Consider the following 12996-nt stretch of genomic DNA (forward strand, 5'->3'; position numbering starts at 1 on the left):
AGCTGTCCCTAAAATGACATATGGTCCCTACGGAACTGTTGCCAGCTTGTGCAAGTTGGAGCAGCTCCCGGGCTGATTTACCCTGCACCTGAGCTGGGATAGAGAAAGAAAGAGACAGAACCAGTTGTTGGATCTCATCTTATCCCCCTTTTCCCCTGCCCTGGAAAGCCTTTCGTAGCTGAGAAGGTTGGACACCACTGCTGCAGAATATGTGCTTATGAAAGAAAGAAGCGCTCTGATTGCAGGAAATGCAAGTTAATGTTACAAAGAATTATGGAACGTACCCTCAACTGCTGTAAATCATTGGAGTCTATGGGCCTACATCCCTTTATACCAGCTAGTGTGAACCTATAGGTAAATCTGCCGGCCTACAGCAATACGGATCATTTCAGAAAGTATAAGTGGGTAAGTGGTGGTGAAAACTTTCCACTCTGAGAGGGGCCAATAAGTATTTCTGGTGGGCGCTATTAAAAACATGATACTATCACCCTGCAGTCATTGCAATATCACAACATGCGCCCACTGTCCAGACCATGGGAAAAGTGTAGAAAAAAATAAAAACATGAATGGAAAGAATAAAAATAGGCAAAGTCTCTGTAAAGAAAAGGAAGACCATGTAAGCTACATTTCTGTAGGAAGCAATAAGCTCTGCTGTACATTATCAAAATAACTTTTTTGTCACATGCTGTGAATTTTCTGAGCTGATACTGTTTTATGGGTGAGAGGTTTGGAACTTCTCTCAGTGAAAGCTATCTAGAGAATTTAGTAGTACTGTACTGTATCTAACTTAATTATAAAATAGTCATGTTTTTACATGCTAAACTGCTTCTATATGATTCATAATGAGCTTTGGAAGCCACATATACCTTTCCATTTTTCCATTTCATTTTCTTTCCAGATCTTTTTCCATCTGATCATAACTCCAGTATCACAAAGCCCGCTTGCAAATCTATGAAAAAACATATATGAGCATATTTGAGTCAGGGAATCAAGATGCTTTCTTAACTTCGTATAAATTTCCCAGTGGGAATGTGTGTGAGGTTTTCCCCACTGCTCCTTCCACCATAATTTTTTTTCTAGCAATTATGTTCTTCATTTGAATTTCCAAAACAAACACACCATTTAAAGACTTTTTTTTTAAATAATCCTTAAAGGGAGCCTGGAGAATGGGCCCTCGAAAGAGCAAAACTGAACGTGAATGAAAATTTCCTGCTTGTGGGGATTCTGGAAGAGCTAGAGGATGTGCTGCTTTTACTGGAAAGATTCTTACCTCATTATTTCAAGGATGTGCTCGGCATCTACAAAAACCCAGGTAACTTTCCTGTTACAAGATCACGCTTTATAGAAACGGTTGCAAGATGCCTAGAGCTGTTCAAAGGTTAGGTGTTGTCTCTTAGCCTTTCAATAAAGAAAGGATTCCCTTTTTTGGGGAGAGGATTTGAATGGTAGGGGTGAGCCTTTACACTTTTATCTCTTAGATGCAGAAGAATATGAAGTTGACAGTTTCGCTTATCCTCCACTAAATGTGGTCCTAGTGAGGCAAAGCAAAAGCACTGCCTTTTAAATTAGCTGCTTGTAATAAGACAGATAATGCAGCTATTTAAAAAAAATAGTGCAGTTGTTAATTTGTTGTCATGTCCTATGCAGTCATGGAGCTATTTGTAATTAAAAAAAAAATAACAAGAAGGAAGAGAATTGTATGTTTGTGAGAGCAGCTCCTGTCTTTGGGCCAGATGCTCTTTCTAGTTTATTGGAGAGTGGAAAGGAGTGGGGTAGGACAAGGGCGTTGGAGCAGTGGGGACGGAGACAGGGAGCAAGATGCTTCTTAACTATGTGTAGATTCCCCAGTGGGGATCTCTATGAGGTTCTCCCCACTGCTCCTTCCTCCTTAAATTTTCCCTTCTGTGGTTTTCCCCAGTCAAAGGGAGTAGTGTGTAGCATTGTTGGGAGACAATGCCTCCTGAAGGAAGGGGGCAGGGAAAGCTGGCAAGCAACAGAGAGGGTTTTGCTTTTCATAGTGATGCCCCTGAGATCTACAAAGGTGATGACAGATTACCCCAGATATCCTTGAGCTCCATACCACCACCCTTCTTTGTATGGCAGTGACTCTTTGCCTTGTGGGGGGATATGGTCCAACTCTGAAGGTGCATACGTGGGGAGATCTTGGTACGTAGTTTCCTCTCCCGTGTCTTGCTATGTGAGAGCAGAATTTGCCTGTCTTTCCTGCGCAGATATTGTAGGATAATGCCATTTACTAGCATCCATCTCTTTTGACAATGTTCTTCATGCTGAATTAAATTTCATTTCATTTTAATTTTTTAACTATATTTGTTAACACTGAAGAATAAGTGAGCAGAAACTTCCTTGTTAGTACCCTGCTTCTCTTCTCAACTCTACTCCTTGTGCACAGAGATGTTTTGTTTTCATTGTATTTATTCCTAAATTGTGAGTAAGTTTGATGCTCATGAATATAAGGGCTAATAGAACCAGACAGAGCTAAGAATCATGTAGGTAAATACCATGTAAGAGTTCCTATGCAGATCTCCTCAGTACATCTTAGTCCTGATCTAAAATATGTTCTTGCTGTTCCATTCCTTAGGAGGCTTCATGAACAGCACTGATATTACTATCATGACAAATTACATGGTGTCCTTGTAAAAGCAACAGATATCCAGAACTGCCTATGATAGGACTACAAAATGTATTTCTATTTGTGACTTGAGCAAGGACTTAAAATTAGATCTTCACAGTTGATAGGTTAGTTCACTAACTTGCTACACCACGAAGTGTTTTAAGGGTTTTTACCTTGGCTATCTTGCTGCTTTTTGAAGATAAAGGATGAATGGTAGGAAAATGTCATCAGTTGAATATACTGAAATAAGAACAACCAGTAATCACCTAGTCACGGAACTTTCTGTAACCATAAACTCCCAACTCACTGCATTTTGCAATTTGTGAGATTGGTTAGATAACTATCCGCACTTGTGTGAAGTTCTGAAGCAGAGGATAGTCAAATGAAAGCAGTCTTTGTTGGTCACAGATGAAGATATATTAGGAAGTCTTGTTATTAATCCCTAATTTCAAGTCTAAACTTCCTAGTGTCCAGTTTATATCCATTTGTTCTTGTGTCCACATTGGTACTAAACTTAAATAATTCCTCTCCCTCCCTGATATTAATCCCTCTGATATATTTATAAAGAGCAATCATATCCCCCCTCAACCTTCTTTTGGTTAGGCTAAACAAGCCAAGCTCTTTGAGTCTCCTTTCATAAGACAGGTTTTCCATTCCTCGGATCATCCTAGTAGCCCATCTCTGAATCTGTTCCAGTTTGAATTCATCCTTCTTAAACATGGGAGACCAGAACTGCACACAGTATTCCAGATGAGGTCTCACCAGTGCCTTGTACAACGGTACTAACACCTCCTTATCTTTGCTGGAAATACCTCGCCTGATGCAGCCTAAAACTGCATTAGCTTTTTTAACGGCCATATCACATTGGCGGCTCATAGTCATCCTGTGATCAACCAATACTCCGAGGTCCTTCTCCTCCTCTGTTACTTTCAACTGATGTGTCCCCAATTTATAACTAAAATTCTTGTTATTAATCCCTAAATGCATGACCTTGCACTTTTCACTATTAAATTTCATCCTATTACTATTACTCCAGTTTACAAGGTCATCCAGATCTTCCTGTACGATATTCCGGTCCTTCTCTGTGTTAGCAATACCTCCCAGCTTTGTGTCATGCGCAAACTTTATTAGCATATTCCCGCTTTTTGTTCCAAGGTCAGTAATAAAAAGGTTAAATAAGATTGGTCCCAAAACTGATCCCTGAGGAACTCCACTAGTAACCTCCTTCCAGCCTGACAGTTCACCTTTCAGTATGACCCGTTGTAGTCTCCCCTTTAACCAGTTCCTTATCCACCTTTCAATTTTTATATTGATCCCCATCTTTTCCAATTTAACTAATAACTCCCCATGTGGAACCGTATCAAATGCCTTACTGAAATCAAGGTAAATTAGATCCACTGCGTTTCCTTTGTCTAAAAAGTCTGTTACCCTCTCAAAGAAGGAGATCAGGTTGGTTTTGCATGATCTACCTTTTGTAAAACCATGTTGTATTTTGTCCCAATTACCATTGACCTCAATGTCCTTAACTACTTTCTCCTTCAAAAAATTTTCCAAGACCTTGCATACTACAGATGTCAAGCTAACAGGCCTATAGTTACTCAGATCACTTTTCTTCCTTTCTTAAAAATAGGAACTATGTTAGCAATTCTCCAGTCGTACGGTACAACCTCTGAGTTTACTGATTCGTTGAAAATTCTTGCTAATGGGCTTGCAATTTCATGTGCCAGTTCCTTTAATATTCTTGGATGAAGATTATCTGGGCCCCCCGATTTAGTCCCATTAAGCTGTTCGAGTTTGGCTTCTACCTCGGATGTGATAATATCTACCTCCATATCCTCATTCCCATTTGTCATCCTACCATTATCCCTAAGCTCCTCATTAACGACTGAGGCAAAGTATTTGTTTAGATATTGGGCCATGCCTAGATTATCCTTAACTCCACTCCATCTTCAGTGTTTAGTGGTCCCACTTCTTCTTTCTTTGTTTTCTTCTTATTTATATGGCTATAGAACCTTTTACTATTGGTTTTAATTTCCTTTGCAAAGTCCAACTCTACATGGCTTTTGGCCTTTCTCACTTTATCCCTACATGATCTGACCTCAATAAGGTAGCTTTCCTTGCTAATCCCTCCGATCTTCCACTCCTTGTAGGCTTTCTGCTTTTTCTTAATCACCTCTCTGAGATGCTTGCTCATCCAGCTTGGTCTACAACTCCTGCCTATGAATTTTTTCCTCTTTCTTGGGATGCAGACTTCTGATATCAAAAACCCTAGTCCTAGGTCTATTTTTGTTTATCCTTCTGAATTAGCTCATGATCTCTTGAACCAAGGTTGTCCCCTACAACCATTTCTTCTATGAGGTCCTCACTACTCACCAAAACCAAACTCTAAAATGGAATCCCCTCTTGTTGGTTCTTCAACTACTTGGTGAAGGAATCCATCAGCTATCGCATTCAGGAAAATCTGAGCCCTATTATTATTACTAGCACTTGTCCTCGAGTCTATATCTGGGAAGTTAAAGTCTCCCATGATCACACAATTCCCATTAGTGTTTACTTCATTAAAAACATTAAAGAGGTCTCTATCCATATCCAAATCGGATCCAGGCGGTCTGTAGCACACCCCAAGCACTATCTCAGGGGAGGCTCTAGTAGCTTTCTTTCCCAATGTGATTTTTGCCCAGACAGACTCTGTCTTATCCATTCCATCACTTCTTATTTCTTTACAGTTTACCTCATCATTGATATACAATGCTACTCCACCACTTTTGCCTTTATTTCTGTCTTTCCTAAACAGCGCATACCCTTCAATACCTGTATTCCAGTCATGACTACTATTCCACCATGGTTCTGTTATCCCTATAATATCTAGTTTCACTTCTTGCACCAGTAGCTCTAGTTCCTCCATTTTGTTACCTAGGCTCCTCACATTAGTGTACAAACATCTTAATTTTTGCCATTTGGCTTCACTGACATTCTCTACCCAATTAGGCACAGATATTCTACCACCAGTATCACTTATTAGACTGGCATCTACACTACCCTTCTTCCTTATGTCTATTCTCCTGCCCACGGCTGTATCCTTTCTTACTTTTTCTTCCCTCTCAATGTTAAATTCCAGCGTGGAGATTACCTGGACATCTCCCAACCATCTCCCCCAAATTCCTAGTTTACAGCTCTCTTAATCAATTGTGCCAGCCTCCATCCTAGAAGTCTATTTCCCTCCTTACTCAGGTGAAGTCCATCCTGAGAGAACCGTCCTCTGTCCATGAATGCTTCCCACTGGCCGTACATCCCAAAGCCCTCCTTATAGCACCACTGCCTGAGCCATCTGTTGATCACCATAATCTTGTCACACCTTTGTTGCCCTTCTCTAGGAACAGGCAGAATCCCACTGAAGATCACCTGAGCCTCGATTTCCTTAAGCGTCTTCCCCAGCCTGGCATAGTCTCTCTTGATATGTTCCAGCAAGAATCTAGCCATATCATTCGTTCCCACATGAAGGACAATCAGCGGATTCTTTCCCGCTCCCGTTAGGATCCTTTTCAGCCTCAGGTCCACATCCCGTATCTTAGCACCCGGCAGACAGCACACCCTTCTGTTCTCCAGATCAGCTCTGGTTACAGGCCTGTCTGTTCTTCTCAGTAAGGAGTCCCCAATCACATAGACCTGCTTTTTCCTGGTGACAGTGTGATTCTCTGGTCTATCCCCTGTTCCCTCTGGCTGCAAGTCCTCTCGATTTCTATTGTCCCTTGCAATCCTCCACAACCCATCCTGTATCCTCCTGGGGCTCATATTTGGTGTTGTCTCCCTTGACTCTTCCCCTCTTCCTATAAGACTAGCTGCTCTTCTCTTTTCCCTTGCCCTCTCACCTTCAGCGACCACCTGCTCTGCCCCTTCTTCATTTTCCAACTCTGCAAACCTGTTCCTGAGCTCTATTTCTCCTTCACTGGCCCGTCTTTTCCTGTGCCTGGTTCTCTTAGTCACATGCTTCCACTGTCCACTTTCCTCACCCAGCAGTCTCCCCTCAGAATTCTTTGGTCCTGCCTCCATCTGCAAGTCTGAGCTTTTCCCTTCAGCCTCCTCATGTCCTTGCTCCATCATCTGCTCGAACCCCCTTCTAAACTCGACCAGAGCTTCCACCTGCATCTCCAGTCCTCGGATCTTTTCTTCCATCGGCTCTATCAGGTGGCATTTCATGCAGACAAAACTCTTTTCAGGTACCTCCTCCAGGATCATGTACATGCCACAGCTTCCACATCCAGTCATGCTCATTGTGTCTTTCACTGCTGCCTCTCTATCAGTCATAGCCTTCCCACCTAAAACCTGTTAGTCCAGGAAACAAACCGAAGCAAACCACCACTACCTACAGCAAAACAAACCCCCAACGGGCACCAGAACACCGGCAGAACACCACCCATTCCCTTCACTAGCCTGTCTATTCCTCTGCCTATGTCTCTTAGTCTCCCCCGCAAACTCCCCTTGCAAACTCCCATTGAAACTCCCCTGTTTACAGCTCTGTTTGCTGGCTCCTGTGCCGCTGCAGTTGTCTATGCTGCTGCCTGACTGGCTGGCTACCTTTATGGGACCCCTAAGCAGAGAAGCCCCGCCCCCTAAACAGGGCTCAGCTTCTCTCCCAGCACACTGCCCCTAGCAGCCTCCACACATATAACTACAACATACAATACACAAAATACAAAAACCTGCTCCTCCAACAGAACTCCCACTGAAACGCCCCTGTTTACAGCTCTGTTTGCTGGCTCCTGTGCCACTGCTGCTGTCTAGCCTCCAGTCATTTGATCCTTGATCACCCTTGATCATCCTTCCTTGTGAGTTAACGAGGGGGCAGGGCTGACCTCGGAGAGAAGGCTTAAAAGTCAGACACTAAGGGTGCATCTGCACAGGGATCAAATACCCACAGCTGGCCTCCGTCAGCTGACTTGGGCTGGGACTCCAGGCTGAAAAATTGCTGTGTAGATGTTCAGGTTTGGGCTGGAGCCTTCCCACCTCACAGGGTCCCAGAGCTCAGACTCCAAGTTTTCAGTCCAGATCCTGAGACTGCTGACCTGGGCCAGCTGCAGGTTTTTTTATCCCTATATAGATGTACCCTAAGGGGCCAGAATGAGCTAGTGAATAGGAGACAGCAAACAGGGATGTTTGAGAGAGAGATTGATCCTCTGGTGAAGGAGGAGCAAGTACTAATTCTTGGGGTGAATGAGCTTGCTTGTCAGTTTGGTTTTTCTTTTGACTTGCTTAAAGTTTAGTGTGGTCTCTTTGGGGATTGTGTATTTAAGGATTGTGTGGGAGTAGGGGCCAGAGGCCTGCTAGCTGAGTGTGCACTTGCAAGGCTCTAGCCTCCTGTCCTTTGATACTTGATCACCCTTCCCATGTGTGTTAAGGGGGGGTCAGGACTGATATAGGAGAGAAGAGCTTTAAAGTCAGACACTGAGTGAAGCTAGCAAAGAGGGGAGTTTGTAGAAGAAGAAGAAAGAATAAAATCACCATGGTTTGGAAAGGCAACATAGCCAATGCCAACACTGATTCTGTCTCCACCACCACCTGCACCTGTGTCCAAGCAGAGAACCCTGACCGCAGGTCCCTCTACTCAGGTCCTGCTGTGGATTTGCACAGACTGTAGCCTGCATTTCCGATCGTAGAAGCCAGGCTCTGGTAGACCATCCCATGTGAGAGTGCCTACTGGTAGAATCTCTTAGGAAGCAGGTGGGGAAAAGAGAGTCCAGGAGAGTTGGCAGCTTTTTAAAGAGACATTATTAAGGGCACAAGAGCAAACTATTCCAACATGTTACCCCAGAATTTGATATTCCTGCATGTACCCTGGAATTTGACAGTACCACAGTCAGCAATTTTGAATTTTCAGCCACTGCCAGCTGAAAACTAAACATCACATAGCTAGGAAAATCTTAGGCCCTGAGAGGCACATTTGCAGCTTTGCTATCAAAATGGGAGGATGGGATAAGAAGTGAATGTATTGAGAATAGAAGGAATGTTTGGGCGGCCGACCTTGGTCGTATGAGCCTCTGACACCTTTAACATGTTTTATTATTGTTATGACTAGAAATGTTTTGATTATAAGAGATAATGAGTAGTTTTGTTGAAAGTAGGAGAATTGGTGACCCGTGAAGAGTTACCATGGTGACCCACTAGGAGTCACAATAGGTTATCTGCTTTGTTTGAAATTAGCTATAAACGATTAGGCGAAAGATTTTGCTTTGGAGCAGTCCGAGGAAGCTTTCTTTGGGCAAGGATATGATACCCCAGTGCGCCCCGCCCCCGAAGCCTATCCACTGATCCCTCAAAGCTATGTCAGACTTTTTGGGTAACAATAAATGTATTGAAATGCTTTAACCCTACTGTGACAGCGCGTGTGTGCACTTGAGAGCTAATTTTAAAAAAAAGAGTTTTAGATTAAAGCACTCCTGCTTGTGCCAATTATTAATCAGACGGATGAGCTGTGCCCCCATTAATTTATTCCTGACACCACCTGGAGAAAAACAGTTAAGTTACCACTGCTTTGGGTCCTGAAAACACTGGGTAACAAATGCTCCTTGTGTTGGCAGAGCGCATCCACAGATGATCTCTAGCACCGACAGAGAGAGCAGTGCATTATGGGTAGCTATCCCACTGTGCAAATCGCCACCTTCTACTGCTAGGAGTTCTGGGAATGGATCGCAATGTATCATGGGGGTGGACTCACCATCCCATGATCCAGTTTTCTCTGTCCCATCATTCCATGGGCTTCTGACTACATTTTGTGCCATTTTTCAATTTCCTCTGTAAACTGTGCACCCGCCATCTCTGCCTGAAAGCATGGATCCTGCACTGCTCACCAGTCTTGTAATGAGCATTATGAACACCATGTGGCTGATCCTGCAGTATTTCATGAGCTGCGTATCTGAAAATGAATCTATGGTGCCCACCCTACTGTGTGCCATGAAAAGAAACAATTCAGGATTAATGTTGGAATTCACGGAGCAGCCACACAAAGTGGATTTTCACTATTGGGTTCAGGAAACAAGCACTGAGTGGTGGGATTAGAATGTGATGCAGGTGTGGGATGATGGGGAGTGGCTTCAGAATTTTCGGATGTGCAAAGCCACCTTCCTGGAGCTGTGTGCAGAGCTCGCCTCTTCCCTCCAGCACAAGGACACCAAAATGAGAGCTGCCCTCACGATGGAAAAGCAAGTGGTGATCACTGTGTGGAAGCTGGCAACTCCAAGATGCTACCGGTCAGTCATGAATCAGTTTGGAGTTCAGAAGTCCACCATAGAGGTTGGGGTTATGCAAGTGTTCAGGGCCATTTATTGCCTTCTGCTATGAAGGACTGTGACTCCGAGTAATGTGTGGGAAATAGTGGATGGCTTTGCACCAATGGAATTACCTAACTGTGGTGGGGCAATAGATGGCACGCATATCCCCATTTTGGCCCGAGGCCATCTTGCGACAGAGTTTAGTATATCAACAGAAAGGGCTACTTCTCTATGGTATTGCAGATGCTGATGAAGCACCGGAGTAGTTTCACTGACATCAACATGGAGCATCTTCAGGAACACTGACCTGTACAGAAAGCTGCAAGCAGGGACTTTCTTTCCAGATCAGAAGATTCCAGTGTGGGATGTTGAAATGCAGTGGTGATCCTGGGAGACCCAGTGTATCCCATACTCTCATGGCTCATGAAGCCTTACACCGGAAACCTTGACAGCAGCAAGGAGGCTGAGCAGGTGCAAAATTATAATTGAATGTGCCTTTGGCAGATTAAAGGGTCACTGGCACTGCCTTTATGGCAGGTTAGACCTCAGTGAGGAAAATATTCCCACAGTCATAGCAGCTTGCTGTGCTCTGCATAACATTTGTGAAGCCAAGGGGGAAAAGTTTCCCCAGGAGTGAAGCATTGAGGTAGATTGCCCGTGGCTGATTTTGAGCATCCAGGTACCAGGGCTATTAGAGGGGCTCAATGGGGGGCTATTTGATTCAGGGAGGCTTTGAAGCAGCATTTTGACAATGAGCCCCAGTATTGTGTCTTTCTGTAATGCATTCAGTCAGGCATTGTTTACCTGCCCTTTTGAACGACCTTTGTAAAGATTGCTGCCTGAGAGTTAATTGTAGGATGCAAATGTGCCGATTGTCACTGTGTGTGAATTTCTGCAGCAACCACTGTGTGTAGGACACAAAGATTTGTTGTATTTCGAAGACTAAACTTTTATTAATCAGCAATACACAGATTTCCACATACAAGGGACATGACACTGAGGAGAACTCTCTCAAATGAAGCTCTTATAGCTGTGTGTAAGTCCAGCTGTCATTATGGAACATCAGCAAAGAATCCTGTGGCGCCTTATAGACTAACAGACGTTTTGCAGCATGAGCTTTCGTGGGTGACTATCCACTTCGTCGGATGCAAGTAGTGGATATTTCTAGGGGCAGGTATATATATGCAAGCAAGAAGCAAGCTAGAGATAACGAGGTTAGTTCAATCAGGGAGGATGAGGCCCTGTTCTAGCAGTAGAGGTGTGAAAACCAAGGGAGGAGAAACTGGTTCTGTAGTTGGCAAGCCATTCACAGTCTTTGTTTAATCCTGAGCTGATGGTGTCAAATTTGCAGATGAACTGAAGCTCAGCAGTTTCTCTTTGAAGTCTGGTCCTGAAGGTTTTTTTGCTGCAGGATGGCCACCTTAAGATCTGCTATTGTGTGGCCAGGGAGGTTGAAGTGTTCTCCTACAGGTTTTTGTATATTGCCATTCCTAATATCTGATTTGTGTCCATTTATCCTTTTCCTTAGAGACTGTCCAGTTTGGCCGATGTACATAGCAGAGGGGCATTGCTGGCATATGATGGCATATATTACATTGGTGGATGTGCAAGTGAATGAACCAGTGATGGTGTGGCTGATCTGGTTAGGTCCTGTGATGATGTCGCTGGTGTAGATATGTGGGCATAGTTGGCATCGAGGTTGGTTGCATGGATTGGTTCCATGGTGCAGTGTGCAGTTACTGGTGAGAATATGCTTCAGGTGGGCAGGTTGTCTGTGGGTGAGGACTGGCCTGCCACCTGTGAAAGGCCTGTGAAAGTGTGGGATCATTGTCCAGGATGGGTTGTAGATCCCTGATGATGCGTTGGAGGGGTTTTAGCTGGGGACTGTGTGTGATGGCCAGTGGAGTCCTGTTGGTTTCTTTCTTGGGTTTGTCTTGCATCTTTTCAGTTCATCTGCAAATTTGACACCATCAGCTCAGGATTGCATATATATACCTGCCCCTAGAAATTTCCACTACTTGCATCCGACGAAGTGGGTATTCACCCACGAAAGCTCATGCTGCAAAACGTCTAGCTGGTTTAGGAAGGAAACACTGACATATTCTTAAGCACTAGGGATGATTTAATTCCTTACAAATGACCAGGTAGGTGTTTAAGGGTTGGAGCTTGTATGTGGAGGACAGGTGGTGTTACGGGAGAAGACTGAAGTAGGGGGCAAGGCTGTGTGTGACTTCACCAATGTTATTATGTGACTTCACCAATGTTAGTCTATAAGGTGCCACAGGATTCTTTGCTGCTTTTACAGATCCAGACTAACACGGCTACCCCTCTGATACTTGATTATGGAACATGTCCCTAGGGACAAGGGTACTGCGACGGGCCAGGAACATGCTTGTAGGTATCAAAAAGTTTCATAGCCTAGATTGAAGCTGCAACTGCACAGCCTTCTCTCCCCACAGACCCAACACTCGGATGTACTCCAGGCAGGAGCACGTTTGCTGTGGAAAGCCGACATGGTCAGCTAGGAAGATGCTATGTGAACTCTCCATGCCAAGCAAACAGGAATAGGAATTTAAAAAATTCCCAGGGCTTTAAATGGGGGAGGGTGCATGCCTGTGTATCTGGCTGAAGTTGGTGTGGGGGGTGCATTCCGGCAGTCCTGACATCTAGAGCATCACTGCCCGACACTGAGAGTCCAGGCTGTGGGCTCCCTGCTCCACATGGAGCTCCCAGCTGGAGCCTGGCTGCCACCCAGGCTCTCAGCTCTCCACTCCACAGGGAGCTCCCTTCCATGAGGAGCGGGGAGCTTAGAGGAATGGCTCCGGGGTGGAGCTCTGCAGGGAGCTGAGAGCCTGGGCAGTAGCTAAGCTCGCACCTGGGAGCTCGGTGCCGAGCTGAGAGCCCGGTTTCTGAGCCCCCCATCTTGCCCCTCTTAAGTCAGTGCAAGCGCTCCTGCAGAGGACGCTCGCCACCAACAGAAGGAGGGTAGTGTGGACATGAAGAACCACAGTAATTACTGTGGGGGCTGTAAGTTGACCTAACATAGGTTGATTTAATTTTGTAGTGTAGACATGGACTTAGTCCTGCCTCAGTGCAGGG

The 12996-nt window shown here is 44.6% G+C and overlaps 1 protein-coding gene across 1 annotated transcript in view; it reads left to right on the forward strand.

The window, feature by feature from the left end:
* Nucleotides 1-12996, forward strand: part of UST (uronyl 2-sulfotransferase) — a 271049-nt gene that overhangs the window by 210229 nt on the left and 47824 nt on the right. The window contains exon 7 of the mRNA XM_045011208.1: nt 1155-1312. Within this exon, the coding sequence (XP_044867143.1) occupies nt 1155-1312 (158 nt within the window). The remainder of the gene's footprint in view (nt 1-1154; nt 1313-12996) is intronic.

Source organism: Mauremys mutica, chromosome 3 (genome assembly GCF_020497125.1).
Source record: "Mauremys mutica isolate MM-2020 ecotype Southern chromosome 3, ASM2049712v1, whole genome shotgun sequence".
Classification (NCBI taxonomy): domain Eukaryota; kingdom Metazoa; phylum Chordata; order Testudines; family Geoemydidae; genus Mauremys; species Mauremys mutica.